The sequence below is a fragment of the Sorex araneus genome, chromosome 3 (genome assembly GCF_027595985.1).
Source record: "Sorex araneus isolate mSorAra2 chromosome 3, mSorAra2.pri, whole genome shotgun sequence".
NCBI classification, from domain to species: Eukaryota; Metazoa; Chordata; class Mammalia; order Eulipotyphla; family Soricidae; genus Sorex; species Sorex araneus.
This window is the reverse complement of record NC_073304.1, coordinates 8,610,837-8,627,662: the sequence shown is the minus strand read 5'-3', so window position 1 is coordinate 8,627,662 and position 16,826 is coordinate 8,610,837. Positions and strand designations below refer to the sequence as shown.

General features: G+C 45.6%; 1 protein-coding gene across 13 annotated transcripts in view; it reads left to right on the top strand.

Annotated features, from left to right (window-relative positions):
- Window positions 1–305: 305 nt before the first annotated feature.
- Window positions 306–16,826, top strand: part of UNC79 (unc-79 homolog, NALCN channel complex subunit) — a 295,942-nt gene continuing 279,421 nt past the window's right edge. For 10 of the 13 annotated variants that reach the window (XM_055133643.1, XM_055133648.1, XM_055133638.1 and 7 more), the window contains exon 1: window positions 306–666. In XM_055133643.1, coding sequence (XP_054989618.1) covers window positions 462–666 — 205 coding nt within the window. In that variant the 5' untranslated portion in view covers window positions 306–461. Of the gene's footprint in view, window positions 667–739; window positions 852–16,826 lie in introns of those variants that run through there. The other 3 variants (XM_055133651.1, XM_055133645.1, XM_055133650.1) reach the window with 2 other exon arrangements.

Genomic DNA, 16,826 nt, shown 5'->3' with positions numbered 1-16,826 from the left:
CCCGGGGGGGTTGGGGGGGCGTCTTGGGAGCGCTCGGGGTCTCCAGGCACCGCCGCCTCCCGGCTCCGCGCCCCGCGCCCCGCGCTGGGACCCCCCACCACCCGTGCAGCGTCGGGGGAGCCCCCTCCCCCCCGCAGCCCGTGGGGCCTCCCCACCCCCACGCCGGCGCCCGGGAGCCCGCGGCGGCCGCGCTGGGGGCTCCCCCGGGCGCTCGCCGCCCCGCCGCCCTCCGGCCCCGGCGCTCCGCAGCCCGCCCCGGCTCCGCCTCCCCCTCCTTCCTCCCGGAGGCTGGGCCGGAGCGCGGGGCGCACCCGGGTCCCGTCGGCGCCGCGGAGGCTGCTCGGCGCCGCAGGATCGCCAGGCCGCGGAGCACGCCCGGGGGAGCTCCAAATGGTCGGGGACTCCGGCGCTTTAAGAGGCTTTTCTCCGGGAAACACCCGTCCCCTCCGAGCGCCTTATGAATGGAAATACTCCTCCCCCGGTCGAGCCCATTTTCCCATTTCACCAGGAGCCGCAGCCCGCTGTCTCCTTTCGGTCTCCCCGCCCACAGCAACGCGGGCAGCTCCAGGAGGGGACGGACAGGAAGCCTTTGGCCGCCTATTAAATCCCACCCATTTCTCCGGGGGCGATTTCCTAACCTTCCGGGACCGAATTCTGCAATCCGATGTGCGTTTTGTCCGAATGGTAGCGACACGGGCCTAAGGGAGGGGGAAAGCGAGGGGGTGGGGGGTGGGGGGTATGCGCTCTTTTCCTCGCAACATCGCTGGCGGAGCGAGGGAGCTCACACGACACAGATTTTGGGGCAAAGCCTTTCCATCTGGACAGCACCATGTCCACCAAAGCGGAGCAGTGTAAGTAGCAGGCGGCCCGGCGGTCCGGCCCGGCCTCCGGCTGGGAGCTCTCGCAGCTGCCGGGAGACCTTGGCGTCGTGCTGGTGCGGGGGTGGGGGCTGAGGTTGGGGCGGGTGGTGGGGGGGTGCGGGGCGGTGGAGGAGAAGGTGGGGGGCGGGGGGGGGAGGGCGGCCGGGCACGGCGGACGGCAACGCGGAGCTGTCCCCGGTGCTGAAAACAACGCGCCCGCGGCGCGGGCTGCGGGCTTCCCCGGGGGGCCGGCGGTGGGGTTCCGCAGGAGCCCGCGAGGTGCAAGGAAAATGGGGTCATTGTCGGGGGAGCGGGGGCCTCGGAGCGTTCAGATAAACATTTCGGGTATCTCTGGTCGGAGTGGGGGAAGGGGGGCAGCGGCAAATCAGGGGCGGGGAACTGTCAGTTGCAACCCCAGCCAGCCCGGCCTTCTGAGCATGCCCAGTGCGGGGTGTCGGAGCCATCGGGGAGTTTGGAGTCTGCAGTTTCGACTTGGGGCTGGGGAGGCGAGGAGGGAGAGGGAGGGCCGGGGGAGGGCGCCGGGCGCCAGGCAGCGTTTCAGGGTGCGGGCTGAGAAGCAACTTGGGAATGTCAAGGCGAACGCCCGGGGCCCAGCGCCCGTGTGGGTGCTGGCGAGAAAGTGGAAGGGGCGCTGGGATCCAGGCTCGCGGGGCTCTAATGATGGTTCTTGTTAGGATTACGGTTATCATCCTTTTAGATCAAGAGGCTTCTTTTGCATGGCAGTTCGCACACAAACTCTACCGCTCTCCACCCCCCCACCCCCCCCAGCGGGCGGGTTCTAGCTGTCCCGGTAATGATTGCGTGTTTGGTTGGAGGCAACCTGCTAACTCCTGGTGGAAAAAGGAAGTTTCTAATCCGCTCCCCGGAGCCTCTCTTTTTGCAGTGCGCATTCACAGGCCTTCGCTAGGTTCTTGGTAGGCGGATGAATGCGAACCCCTTTCCGGAATAAACTTGAGGGATTCGAGAACTTACACTTGTGACCGAATGGCAGGTATTTTTAATTCGGCGACGAGTTGGAATTCTGATCCATCTCCCAGAACTCACTCAGCTATTTGACTCTTGCTTCTTTTCAAAGCAGTGCACACTCAGTTTGAGCAGCCGGTCTGCTACAAAGTCTTTTGTAAGTCTTCTTCGCAGTGATTCTCAAAGCCATTTTGTGAGACGCAGCAGCAGGGTTTGGGGGGAGGATTTTCTATCTGATGAAATGCAGCATGCCCTTCGCTCACCAGATAAGATGGACGAGGGACTCAGAAGCCCCAGACTGATGGATCATTCGGAGCCCGCCTGGCCCACCTGCTGCCCAGCCTCTGCACTCTTGACAATGTTTATTCTTTCTTTCTTTCTTTTTTTATTTGAAACACTGGAGCTTGAATTCTAGTTTTACCGTTGATTGTTTGACCTTGGGTAAGATAATTGGCTTCTTTGAACTTTGTCATCTGTAGAACAGGGTTAGCGGTGCTGATGGGACGGATGTGAATCATAATGGAGAACATACACATGAGGAGCGAGCCTGGCGCATAGCAAGTCCTCAGTAATCCACGGTTAGGGTGCTTACCGCCACTGCCCCCTTCAACCCATCTCTTTTAAATGATCACCAAGTTATTTTTGATGCCCTCACCCCTTGTTTCCCAAAAGTTGAAATGTGCTTCTGCAGAAGCTTTCGGTCCTGGGGGTGGGGTAGATGCATTGTTTTGAGTGATAATAATGTAGTTCAAGATCAGTGTAGAACTTCCCAGAGGCGGATTATCATGCCCTTGAAGGTTTCATTACAGTGTGGTGGTTAAAAACATCCCCACCACCTGCCATGAGATTTCATAGCTCCATGTTACATAAGTAATTTCAGGTTAAAGCCAGTGAGCATTGCTCTTTCCTTTGTTTTCCTTGTTATAATTTGTGATGTGCTGGGTGCTTTGTCTTGGCTTTTCCCTGGACGTTTCATGCCAGATTGTCTGAAACCTACACATGGACCTTGCAGTGTGGTGCAAGGAGTATACGGTTAAGTAGCTATTTTAGAATTGTTTATAAAACAGCTTCTTTTCATCTGCAGATGATGGAAAGGACATTGTGTTTGGAGCCAGAGCATGTGGGTCTGAGTTTTACATGCCCTTCTGATTAACTGAGAGACACCGGGCAATTAAGTTAATGATTTTGTGCTTCGGATTTTCCATCTATAAAGGGAGGACAACCAGAAGTAGCTATCTTTGTTTATTCTTCAGCGTTTTGGAGGGCAAAGGAGGTAACTGGGAGCAGGCTGTGAAAAGGATAAGGATGCTTTGGGTGTTTTTAGGTATCTTTATTTAGAGTGAAGGGAGGTTAAGAATCTCTTTCTTTCCTTTCTTCCATGCACAGGAATGACTGACACTCCAGTGCACTTTATATTCCTGAAAATAGAACACACACATGAAAGACTGAAAAGTCGCTATGCATGAAAGGTGAATACTTTTTATTAAAGGCAAGTCACAGATCTGCAGGATTTTATCCTTGGACTCAGTCAGAGTATGGCTGGGGGAGAGGATCAAGAGAAGTGAGGACCACACAGGTTTTCTCTTCTGCTAGATGTGAAGACCATCAGAGCCATAGAGAAGGAGAGAGTTCGTTTCTCCTCTGCCTTTGGAGTGAGCCTAGCACCGCTTTCTGAAGACCAAGGAAGAGAATCAGGTTTAATATAAACGTTTCTGTGAATTCTTTTCCTGAGCCCTCGGGGATGTAGGTGAACATTTCACTGTACAGGAAGTGGACATAGTTTGGTTGAAGCAGCAAGAGGAAGTTACTTGCATTTTAACCCAAACAGATTACGTGATTTACCTTGGAAATGGAAGGTGTCCAAGACGGATTTTTTATGTAGTAGCGTTTTTCTTTTCGGAAATAAGTAATCCAGAGGGAAGAAAGACCAGTTTGAGTTAAGATATAGTTTGGAGCCTATTCTTATATACATCCACCCTGTTTCCTGTGGTCTATGCAAAATACGCTAACAAAGGGTAAGGCTGCCTCACATTCTCTCAGTGATGACATGGAAGTTAAAGTTGTTTTTTAAAATGAATTTTATCGTGATTTAAAAAAATTCCAAATGCTTCTTTCTCTCTCCTCCCACCCCCAAATGCTTCTTTTTCTTTCAAAGTTCACAGGGGTGAAAATGTCTCTGTAGCTGAGACAGAATCTGGAATGACACAGGTTGGGATTCTGTGGAGGAGAAAGGGGAGTTAGCTCTTCTCGGCTTCTAGGAGTTAAATCTGACCAGCTTGGTTGGGGTTTGTTCTTTCAAAGAACATGCTTCTGCTAACAGTGCAAGTTAGGAATGGGACTCTAGCATTGGGGCTGCTGCCTGATTCAGAGCTGAATCTTGACCCTGCTTCTTGCAATCTCCATGACCTTGGCTAAGTTTTCCTCTCTAAGCCTTCACTGGATTATCTATAAAATGGAGATAGTCGTAGCTGACAGAATCCAACAAGGTCATTTGTCAGATGTGCTTGGCACAGAGTAGTGGCATACAAGGAAGAGTTAGTATATGTTAGTTCTCATCATCACCACCGTCATCATCATCATTATCATCATCATCATCATCATCATCATCATCATCATCATCATCATCATCATCCAGTCCCTTATGGACTACTAAAACGAGGACAATGATCAAAGTTTGGATCTAGCCTCTTTAGAGCATAACAGAATAAAAAAGTAGACATAATGTTGTTTAAATGGAACATGGGCCATTAGATTGTTTTGTTAGTTTGTTTGGGGTGGGCTTTACTCAGCAGTTCTCAGGGCTTACTACTGACTCTGTGCTCTGGAATTACTCCTGGTGATACACAGGGGACCCTTTGGGGTACCAGGCATTGAATTGGAATAGGCTGCATTCAGGGCAAACCCACTCCCCTCTGGCCCTGGACGTTGGCTTCATTTCTTTTCTCCAGGTCTCCTCTGTAACCATCAGCCTTAGCCGTTTTGGGTGGACGAGATTCCTGATGGCCGTTCTTTGAGCTGATATATCTAGAAAGACTTGGTGGGTCACTTAAGTAGAACCTCTTTTTCTCCTTTTTTTTAAAGATCGAGAAGGTAGAGTTTATTTATAGTTTAAGTAGATGGGTCCAGGTCCCACCCCAATGTCCAGACCTCTTTTTTATTCTTGTATGACGTTACTTATCCTGTCTGTTGCTGTGTGGTCTCGTGTATAACTTCCTGATCCTGTCCCTCACCATCTGTCTGCCTCCAGTGTACGATGACCTAGTCTTGTCCCCACGCTGTTACCCAGTGTACCTTTCCTAGTCTGAAATCTTGTTGCTTGGCCTCTCTTGGACTGTGCCCAGCAGTTTTCTGTTGTCCTGCCCTGGCTTTTTCTTAAGTCTCCGGCCACAGTCCCGTGCTTGTGGGTGAGACTCCTGTGTTCTGTACCTTGTCATAGAATGGGCATTTGAGCCCTGTTCGAATCTGCAGTCAGTCTTGGCACAGGTGTTCCTGGTCCATCACCATCTTTTTTTTCCTTTTTGAGTCACACCCAGCGATGCACAGGGGTCACTCCTGGCTCTGCACTCAGGAATTACCCCTGGCCGTGCTCAGGCGACCATATGGGATGCTGGGAATCGAACCCAGGTCAGCCGCATGCAAGGCAAATGCCCTACCCGCGGTGCTATCACTCCAGCCCTGTCCATCACCTTCTTTTGGAGAAAGAATTTCAGGTGAAATAGTGAAACAAGATGAGTTTTATCGAAAGAAGTTGACTTAGACAGATGTCAGAGGACTAAAGAGAAGAATACGTGTGTGTGTGTGTGTGTGTGTGTGTGTGTGTGAGAGAGAGAGAGAGAGAGAGAGAGAGAGAGAGAAAGAGAGAGAGGTGTTCTAGGGAGAACAGGACCTTGAAAGAGCATGCCAGTAGGACATCTCCAAGGCATGACTGCTTCCCCATCATCTTTTGTTGTATTCTAACATTATTTTTTGGGGTCACACCCAGCAGTGCTCAGGGCTTAACTCCTGACTCAGTGCTCAGGGATCATTCCTGGAGAGCCCAGGTGACTATATGGAATGCCGGGGATCAAACCTGGATTGGCCGCTTATACTCTTTTTCTCTCTGCCCCCGATATTTTGTATTTTATAGAAACTGGTGAACATAAATGACTTATATAACTATCCATCAAAATGTCAAATTTGGAAATTAACCTGCTGACAGTTTGGGTGACAGCTGAGAATCATGGGGTATTTCTCAGCCTTTTGGCTGGGGGCCCCTCTGACCTTGTTTCCTTCCGGTGGCCCTGTCCTGCTGGTTGCCCCCCAGTTTCATGTCATGGCCCTGCATTTATGTGAATTTTAAATTTTTTTCTGTGGCCCCCAGGGATCATACGTCCCCAGTTGAGAAACACTGAAATAATCCTGCGGCCCCAAGGGACCATAGGATCCCCAGTTGAGAAGCACTTAAATAATCAATTATAAAATTGTGAATTTATGCTACATTTTGTTTTTGGTTTTGGGTAAGTACTCAGGGCTTAGGGCTGGTTCTGTGCTCAGGATCACTATTGGCAATGCTTAAAATGATCACAGTGGGTTGGCTGCGTGCAAGGCAAGTGCCCAAACTCCATTATATTATCTCTCTGGCCATACATGTTATTTTTCTCTTTTCTCTTTTTTTTTTTTTTGCTTTTTGGGTCACATCCGGAGATGCTCAGGGGATTATTCCTGGCTCATGTACTCAGGAATTACTCCTGGTGGTGCTCAGGAGACCATGTGGGATTCTGGGAATCGAACCCGGGTTGGCCACGTGCAAGGCAAACGCCCTACCCGCTGTACTATCACTCTAGCCCCACATATGCTATTTTTATTTTTATTTATTTTGGGGTGAGTCTACACCCAGCAGTGTTCAGGTCTTACTCCTGGCTCTGTCCTCAGGGATTATTCCTGGTAGAGCTTGATTGCAAGGTCTAGGTGGGCTGGGTGCCAGGGAAACCTGGGTAGGCTGGGTGCAAGGCAAGCAACCTACCTGCTGTATTATTGCTCTTCCTTCTTGTATATTCTTATTTTTTTCCAAACTTTTAATTTTTAATGCATTTATGCCATTCAAGATGCTTGTCTAAAGAACTAAAAGCATTTTCATTATGTCACAAACAAAAATCAACAAATCACTTTACGATACAGACCACTGTCATCCGTTGTTCATCAATTTACTTGAGTGGGCACCAGTAACGTCTCTATTCCTCCCAGCCCTGAGATTTTAGCATCCTCTCCTTACTTGTCTTTCCCAACAATTGGAGGCTCTTTCAGGGTCAGGGGAATGAGACTTATCATTACTGTTTTTGGCATATCGAATATGCCATGGGTAGCTTGCCAGGCTCTGCCCATGCAAGCAGGATAGTCTCGGTAGCTTGCCGGGTTCTCTGATTATATATATGTTTATGTATATGTATATATATATGTATATGTATATGTATATATATATGTGTTACTCTCTAAGATTTGTTGCCAGTTGTCTGAACTCCATCAAATATAGTGTGGTAATTATGGAAAATGGGTAGGAAGTGTCTTTATAAAGTGGCCGCACGGTCCAGAAAGTGGCCTGTAGCATGGCAGCGGTTGGGTAGTGGAGGTCAGCTGCTGGGGCTGGGTCCCTTGGGGCGGGGAAGGTTCTCCCCTGCCCCCCTCTGGGGCGCTTCGAGTGAAAACAGCCCGGCACGGAGTCCCTATGATACAGATATTTAGTGTAATTATTTAAAGTCGAATTTGCTTCTCTTCCATGTGTACATGATATATAATGTGTATGTTGTACATGTGCGTGTTCGTGTGTATGTGTATGTGTGTGTGTTGCTGAGATAAAACTCAAGGTCTCATATATGCAAAGTGTGTGCTCTGCCACTGAGTTGCTTCTCTAGACCGTGTATATATTTAAGGGCCAAGCGAGGGGAAATCAATAGATATTTTCTTTATTTTATAACATATAACTATATGTTATAATGTGATTGCAAAAATGCACGACAGTCTATAGTTGTTTAGAAATCTGTGTATAACGTTGGTCACTTCTTTCTATATTCGCAGAACTAGAGAATAGTTATTGGCCATAGTTGTGGTAGCCAAAAAAAAAGAAGAAAGAGCAGATGGTTTTTAGCTCTTATCTTACATGATTTCCCTGTACCTTTGACAGTAATTACTACATTTCTGATTTAAATTCTTCTTTCTTTCATGGTTATAGCCACTCAGATTTTTTTTGGGGGGGCGACTACTTTAATGACTTCTTTCCTTAATGATTTGAACTACTCAGATTTTTTGGGGAGGGGAATTTCCTCTTATCTTTTAAAATAAGATTTTGCCTCCCTCCTACCCCCCTCTGTCTCTCTCTCTGTCTCTCTTTACCTCTCCCCTCCCAGTCCCAAGCTCTTGATCTCATTCACCTTTATGTGAATGACACCCCGATATGATCTTCCACTTTACACATGTCTCTTGAACTACAGGCCTTCGTGCCTATCCAGGCATCATAGAGGTGCCTCAAAGTCCTTGTCTTATGTTCTTCATTTGCACTTTTCATATGACTCATTTCAGTAAGTGGCGCCATTGTCTGTCCATTCTCCAAGAAAAGCACCTGGTAGTACTCCTAACTTTCACTCAGTCCCGTTGCTAGCCAACAGAGCTGAAGCCCTATTAGTTCTACTCCATCCAATTCTAGCCCTGTCCTAACTCTTTGGTTTCTTCACACTGGACCTCTGGGTTCAGTTCCTCCAATGCACCATGTTCTTTTTTGCCTGAGATGCTTCCTTTCCCTCCATGGCCTCTTCTTTGACACTCTAATGCCTACTTATTGTTCAATATTTATCTTGTCAGCCTTGCTTGATTGCCACTCTTCCCCTGTATTCCCCACTTGTGCGCTTGCATTGTATTGCAATAATTAGTTTCTTGTTAGTTGCCCTCATTTGTGTGTAGATTGTATTATGTTCATCTCTGTGTCTGCAGCATGCAAAACAATTGTTTAGTGCACAGTGTTTGCACAAAAACTGTTTCTTGAATAAGTGAAAATGATTGAGGGTGAATGAAAGGTCTTTCAAAAATAAGAATTCCCTAATAAATGTTTTGGGTATCACTAATTTGAAGATTTAACATTTCTATTAGTGCATGTTTTTATGTTGCTTTATTGATGCATGTTTTCCACAGGGATTAACAGATAAAAGCGGTTGTCAAAAATACTCCAACATATTTGCTAAATCAAATTTAAAATAATTATGTATCATGTTATGCTTTCCCTGAATGTTCATTGTGCTTTCAGTTTTCCTCACTTTGGTTAAAATTTTCTACTGTTGTATTGGGCATAGTAATTCCTAATTGGTATGCAATCTTAGCATACATCCAACCGTTTTTCTTATGAGAAAGTGACACTACATATTGAGGTCAGGGACCCTTCAGGCTATAATATGACTTGGATACTTCAATAAAACATTTGTTCAAGTTTTATGTATTGATTACTCAACCAATAAAAGAGCTTTTATTTGGGGTTTTTGCTTTGCAGTTTAATTATGTTGGAAATTCATGTGCATTTATTTTACATGCAAATATGGGTAGTTGCACAAATTAAATGAAAATTTTATTGTACCGAAGTGCATGTTCAGAAAAAATTTTTTTGGGGGGGTTTGTTTTTTTGGCTGTAGTAGGTACAGTGTAGGGCGTTTGCCTTGCACACGGCTGACCTGGGTTCGATTCCTCTGTCCCAATCAGAGAGCCCGGCAAGCTATCGTGAGTATCCCGCCCGCACAGCAGAGCCTGGCAAACTACCCATGGTGTATTCGATATGCCAAAAACAGTAACAACAAGACTCACAATGGAGACATTACTGGTGGCCTCTTGAGCAAATCTATGAACAACAGGACAACAGTGCTACTGTGCTACAGTGGTTTTTTTTTTTTTTTTTTTGGACCACAGTCAGCTGTGCTCAGGGTTTACTGCTGGCTGAACACTCAGGATCACTCCTGGGAGGGCTCAGGGTGGACCCACTTCTTGTGCTATGGATTGACCCAGGCTAGGCCACATGCAAGGCAAGTGCCTTAACCCCTGTACTATCTCTCTGGACTCAACCATTTAGAATGTTTAGCTTTATTAAATCCATATGTTCTAGTTTTGTCCCATTTTACTCTCATTTTGTACCTTTCAAGAATGCATGAGCATTGTTTATATATGTGAGTCTTATTAAATATTTGATGTAGCATTAAAATCAGAGGGATGTCTCGGGCCAGAACGATAGTACAGTGGGTAGGGTGCTTACCTTGCATGTGGCTGACCCAGGTTTGATCCTGGGGACCTCTTCTGGTCCCCTTCTACCCCCGGCTCTCCAGGAGTGATCCCTGAGCACAGAACCAGGAGTAAGCCCTGAGCACCACTGGGTGCAACCCAGCCCCCTTGTCCCTCCCCAAAGAATCATAGGAATATTCAGCATTTTAGGGTATTTTTAATTTTTTTGTCTCAAGAACTTGATTTGATGCTTGAAAGAAATGGAAAGGCCATGTGTGTATATACATGTAAGTATGTATCCATAATCACCATATCACTGTATCACTGTCATCTTGTTGATCAACGATTTGCTTGAGCGGGCACCAGTAATGTCTCCATTCATCCTAGTCCTGAGATTCTAGCAGACTCTCTTTACTCGTTCTTCCCAGTGGTGCCGCATTGGAGGCTCTTTCAGGGTCAGGGGAATGAGACCCATCATTGTTACTGTATTTGGAATGTCGAATACGCCACAGAGAGCTTGCCAGGCTCTGCCATGCGGGCAGGATGCTCTCGGTACCTAGCCAGGTTCTCTGAGAGGGAGAACTAGGCTATAAGAGGTCCAGAAGCATTTGCAAATATATTCATAGTCATTTATGGATAAATATGATGTTATTTAAATTTATTTTATTATTTTAAGCTTTTTTGCATAGCTTTTTGGGCCACACATGAGGATGCTCAGGGGTACTCCTGGCTCAGCAGTCAGGGATTACTCCTGGTGGTGCTCAGGGAACCCTATGGGATGCCGGGTTCTAATCTGGGTTGACCCTGTGCAAGGCAAATGCTGTCCTAACTCTCCGACCTCTTTGTTTTATTTTTAGTAATTTTAAATTTCTTCATTTTGCTTTTGGGCCACACCTAGCAGTGTTCAAAGCCTACTCCTGTGCTCAGGGATCACTCCTGGAGGGCTCGGGGAGCATCTGGGGTGTGGGGGAATGGAACCCAGGTTGGCCACATGCAAGGCAAGTTCTCTGCCTATTGTACTGTTTCTCCAGCCCGTTATTTTTATTTTGAGAAGAAATGAGCTTATCTTTGAAGCTGGCGTAGGTGATAACTCAGATGGAAAGAAAGGATAGGAGGTAAGGTGCTTGCTGGCCTTGCATGCAACCAACCCTTTATTTATTTATTATTTTTGGTCTCCTGGCACTACTATGACCCCCTGGCACAACACATGGTCCCTTGGCATTGCATATGGTTCCCTGGCATTGCATATGGTCCCCTGAGCACAGCCAGGTGGGATCCCTGTGCCAGGGGTCACTTCTGAACACAGAGCCAGGAATAACTTCCGAGCACTGCTGGGTATGGCCTAAAAATAGATGATAACATATAATTAAAAACTCAGTTCAATGTATCAGACTATATGTATTTTTATTATAAGATCTCCTGAGAGGAACATTTAGATATTGATTTCTTGTGCTACTATAAGTGTTAAGCACTTTGACATATACTAGCTTAATTCATTCTCATAACATTTTTTCAGAATCAGTTGTTCTATTAGCATTCTGGTTTTATCGCTTACCAGTCCCTTCAATATTTTACTTCCTCTTTAGTCTTAGCATCACCTTCTCAATTATAAAATTTATCATCTCTCTATTATAACAATCTTTCAATTTATCTCCCTGTGTTCCTGTTTCCAAGTTAGGTCATTTTCATAGGTACTAGGGATTGTGACTTGAACATATGTTTTTTGGGAGATACGATTCAACTCACTGGAAGTGCTATTAAACTTTATCTTACGAGTGTCATTTCATTGTTAGTCCTGATCTTATCATTCATTGTATTAGCCATCCCTCCATTAGTTTTGCATCAGCCATGAACATAATACGCATTCCTGTATGATATGAGGAAAATAAAAAATCTTGAGTTAAAAGAAGTGCAAAAACTTTGTAACGTGGTTTTAGTTTCCCTGAAATTGTCTTTGAAGAAATAACCAAATAGTTTTTGTTTTTTTTTGTTTTGTTTTGTTTCGTTTTTGGGCCACACCCAGTGGTGCTCAGAAGTTATTCCTCTTTCCGTGCTCCATGAGTGCTCAAGAGTCCATGCAGTTCTGGGGATCTAACCAGTAACTCCTTCATGCAAATCATGCGTTCCACCCTATTTGAATTATCTCTGAGGCTCTCAATACACTTTTTTGGCTTTTTTGCATCACACCCGGCGATGCTCAGGGGTTACTCCTGGTTTTGTACTCAGGAATTACTCCTGGTGGTGCTCGAGGGAGCACAGGGAATGCTAGGGACCAAATCTGGGTCAGCCATGTGCAAGACAAATGCCTTACCTGCTGTACTATTACTTTGACCTCCTCAATAAACCTTTTTTTTTCTTTTTGGGTCACACCCAGTGATGCACAGGGGTTACCTCTGGCTCTGAAGTCAGGAATTACTCCTGGCGGTGCTTGGGGGACCATATGGGATGCCTGGGATTGAATCGGGTCAGCGGCATGCAAAGCAAACACCCTCCCCTCCGCACTATTGCTTTGGCCCTTCCTCAATACACTTTTGGTATGACAGTCACATGAACTTAAAATTCATCCTGTTAGCACCTGTTATATTTTGCTAATTTGCCCATTCACTTATTATAGGATATTTATTGGGTTTCTACAATGTATCAGACTTTGTAATAGCTTTGGAGGAATTGACAGTTGGATACCCAAGGGAATCATACTTTTTTTTTAGTTTATATAGCCTGACATTTAATTGTATGAGTTTATTGTTTGTAGGTGTTTTCTTTGGTAGCATCTTTAGAGTTTTCTTTTTTTTTTTTTTAAAAAAATTTTTTTATTAATCAATCACCGTGAGGTACAGTTACAAACTTTTGAACTTTCATGTTTGCATTTCGTTTACATCCCTCCACCAGTGCCCAGTCACCTCCACCAATGTTCCCAGTATTCCTCCCACCACCCCCGCCCCACCCCCCACCACCCCACCCTGCCTCTGCGGCAGGGCATTCCCTTTTGTTCTCTCTCCCGTTGGATGTTGTAGTTTGCAATAGAGGTATTGAGTGGCCATCATGTTCGGTCTATAGTCTACTTTCAGCACGCAGCTTTCAACCCGAGTGGGTCCTCCCAACACTCTCTACTAGGTGTTCCCTTCTCTATCTCAGCTGCCTTTCCCCCCAGCATGTGAGGCCAGTTTTCAAGCTGTGGGGCAGACCACCTGATTCTTATCTCTACTACTCTTGGGTGTTAGTCTCCCGTTCTGCTACTTTATGTTCCACAGATGAGAGCGATCTTTCTATGTCAGTCTCTTTCTTTCTGACTCATTTCACTCAGCATGATACTTTCCATGTTGATCCACTTCTGTGCAAATTTCATGACTTCATCTTTTCTAACAGCTGCATAGTATTCCATTGTGTAGATGTACCAAAAGTTTTTTTAACCATTCATCTGTTTTTGGGCACTCTGGCTTTTTCCAGATTTTGGCTATTGTAAACAGTGCTGTAATGAACATACAAGTGCAGATGTCATTTCTACTATACCTTTTTGCCTCTTCAGGATATATTCCCAGGAGTGGTATTGCTGGGTCAAATGGGAGCTCAATTTCTAATTTTTTGAGAATCGTCCATATTGTTTTCCAAAAGGGTTGAACCAGTGGGCATTCCTACCAGCAGTGAAGGAGGGTCCCTTTCTCCCCACATCTGTGCCAACAGTGGTTGCTTTTGTTTTTTTTTGGATGTGGGCCAGTCTCTGTGGTGTGAGATGATATCTCATTGTTGTTTTGATCTGCATCTCCCTGATGATTGGGAATCATACTTTTGTTGAGAGGTGTATATTCTACTTTCTACTTTCTTTTCATGTAGTCTAATTTCCGAAAAATATTTAGGAGAACTAACATATTTAGAACATTGAGTCTTAATAGGAACTTGGTATGTCTTTTTACATGTTTTAATCATTGTGCCTTTCTGGGTGCTAGTAAAATTTTTTAAATTAAGTTTATGCTTATTATTTTATTTTATCAATTTTTTTTGGGACTATGTGATGCTGGAGATTGAAACTGGATCTCCCATATCCAAACAATGTGCTCCTCTGAGCCTTTTACCCAGCCCCTCTATGACCTTTCCCTCTATTATAATTGCGGGATTTAATTTTAAAAATTATTTTTAATTTAAAAAATTTTATTGAATCACCATGAGATAGTTACAAGCTTTCATGTTTGGGTTACAATCTCACAATGATCAAACACCCATCCCTCCACCAGTGCACATTCCCCACAGACCGATATCCCGGGAATACCCCCCTTTCCCACCCTCCCCCTGCCTCCATAGCAGACAATATTCCCCATAATCTCTCTCTACTTTTGGGTATTATGGCTTGCAACACAGACACTGAGAGGTCATTATGTTTGTTCCTTTATCTACTTTCGGCATGCATCTCCCATCCCAACTGATTCCTCCAGCCATCATTTTCTTAGTGATCCCTTCTCTATTTCATCTGTCTTCTCCCCTCCACTAATGAATGAATGCTATTTATAACCCTCCCTATTAAATTGATTTCTTTTTGTATGTGTCTTTTCATCTATGGAATCTTGAAATTATAATTATATAATCTACAAATAGAAAATAATTCATCCCTTCTCCTTCTCCTCCTCCTCCTTTTCCTTATCTGTCATTTTCTCCTCTTCCTCCTTCTCCTCCTCCAGTTTTGAACCATAGCTGGCAGTGCTCAGGGCTTACTCTTAACTCTGCAATCAGGGATCACTTCTAGCAGTGCTCAGGGGACCATATGGAGTGCCAGAGATTGAACCAGTCTCAGCGATGTGCAAAGAAACCACCTTATGTGCTGTACTGACTCTCTAGCTCCGACGTCTTCTGTTTTTAATTGTTTTTGTTTCCCTAACTGCATTGGCAAATATCTCTAACACAATGTTGAATGTAGGGTAGATTATTCTTTAATTTTTTTTTTTTTTGCTTTTTGGGTCACACCTGGCAATGCACAGGGGTTACTCCTGGCTCTGCACTCAGAAATTACCCCTGGCCGTGCTCAGGGGACCATATGGGATGCTGGGATTTGAACCCGGGTCGGCCGCGTGAAAGGCAAACGCCCTACCCACTGTGCTATCTCTCCAGACCCAATTCTTTAATTTTCTTTAATAGTCATTGTAGTTTAGGTAATATGGTTTCAGCAGTAACTATCTTTTGGTAGGAAACTATTTAAACATTGTGAGTTACAAAGTTGTTCATGATAGGGTTCTTTCAAGCGTTCAATATCCCAACATCAATCCCAGTGTGACCTTCCTCCACCAATGTCCCCAAGTCCCCCTGCCCCCCACAAGCCCTGCTCCCTTACAGACACAAAATAATTTGCTTTATATTGCTTAGAATAACATATATCTCATCACGGTGTTGCTAAAGTCATGACCAGCTGTTCAGGCACAAATTGGGTCTTCTGTGTTGTTTTCGCTCATCGATCTCAGTGGGCTTCTACTCAATTTTCCCATCTCATTTTCTGCACTTCTCCGGGGCTGTCAGCTTCGTGAAGTTTGGAGTATTGCAGTTTTGCTGCACATAGTTATTACACCTCCCGTGAGCACCACCCAAGTACCTAAGACCCCGCACCATTGTCCTTATGTCACTTCTTGTCCGTTTCTTCCTCTCCCATCTCCTTCAAATCCCTTTCTGCACGGCTTGGCAATCTCATTAATGCTGAGGCCAAGGACTTTTTTCATTATTTTCTACTGTCTAGTCCCTTGTTTTGTTCCAGGATAGAGTAATCGTGTCCTCTTTTAATTTTAGTAGGGGCAGATTTAGTGCTTCTCAAATTTTATTGGCTGAAGAAATGTTGAGGAACTTAAAAAAAAATCAAATTAATGGGATGTCTCCCTCTCCAACTTTGTGGTTGCTGCGGCTGCTCCTGGGACCGGGGCCACGTGCACACCTGGTTGGTGGGCGCACACGTTGTTCTCTGCTGTACATGATGCCGTGATGTGCCATACTTGGCTTGGCGCCCACCAAGGCATGCACTGTTTCAGTTGTGGGAATTGTTCAGATGCTCACCAGGGTTCACACTCACAGTCAAGGCACACAGTGATAGTTGTGGAGCCCGCTGGAGGTGGCACTTCCCGGCTGCTTTGCTGGAGGTTGAACCTCCTTTTGTGGTGCTCACACATGCCCAACTGTGGTGTTTTTGGAAACTACTTGCTGCGCCAGAGGTCAAGGACAGCAGAGCTGCCAGGCTCAAACTGCAGCGTTGCCAAGATTATACTGAGTGCATGTGAGCTGCCAGGGATTTGAACTCCTCATCAGATGCTTGGAAGGCAGGTGCTCCAAGTCCCTGTGCTATTTCCCAGAAGCTATTTATCTATTAAGTCAAATATCCCTTTGGGTTGAGATAAGAAGGCATTTTTTTTTCTTTTTGGATCACACCCTGAGATGCACAGCGGTTAGTTACTCCTGGCTCTGCACTCAGGAATTACTCCTGGCAGTGCTCAGGGGACCATATGGGATGCTGGGAATTGAACCCGGGTCAGCCACATGCAAGGCAAATGCTCTACCTGCTGTGCTACTGCTCCAGCCCCAAAATAGGGAGGTCTTAATCCTTGTCTTATTGAGTTAAAGAATTTGGTGTTGAATTTTGTCAAGTTCATTTTCTGTATCTATGATTTATTCTTGTGGGGGTGTCATATGTGGTGGTGCTCAGGGTTTACTCTTAGCTCTAACCTCAGTGATCAGTCCTGGTGGTGCTCAAGGGACATTTTGGGTTGCCAGGCATTGAACCTGGGTGAGCTG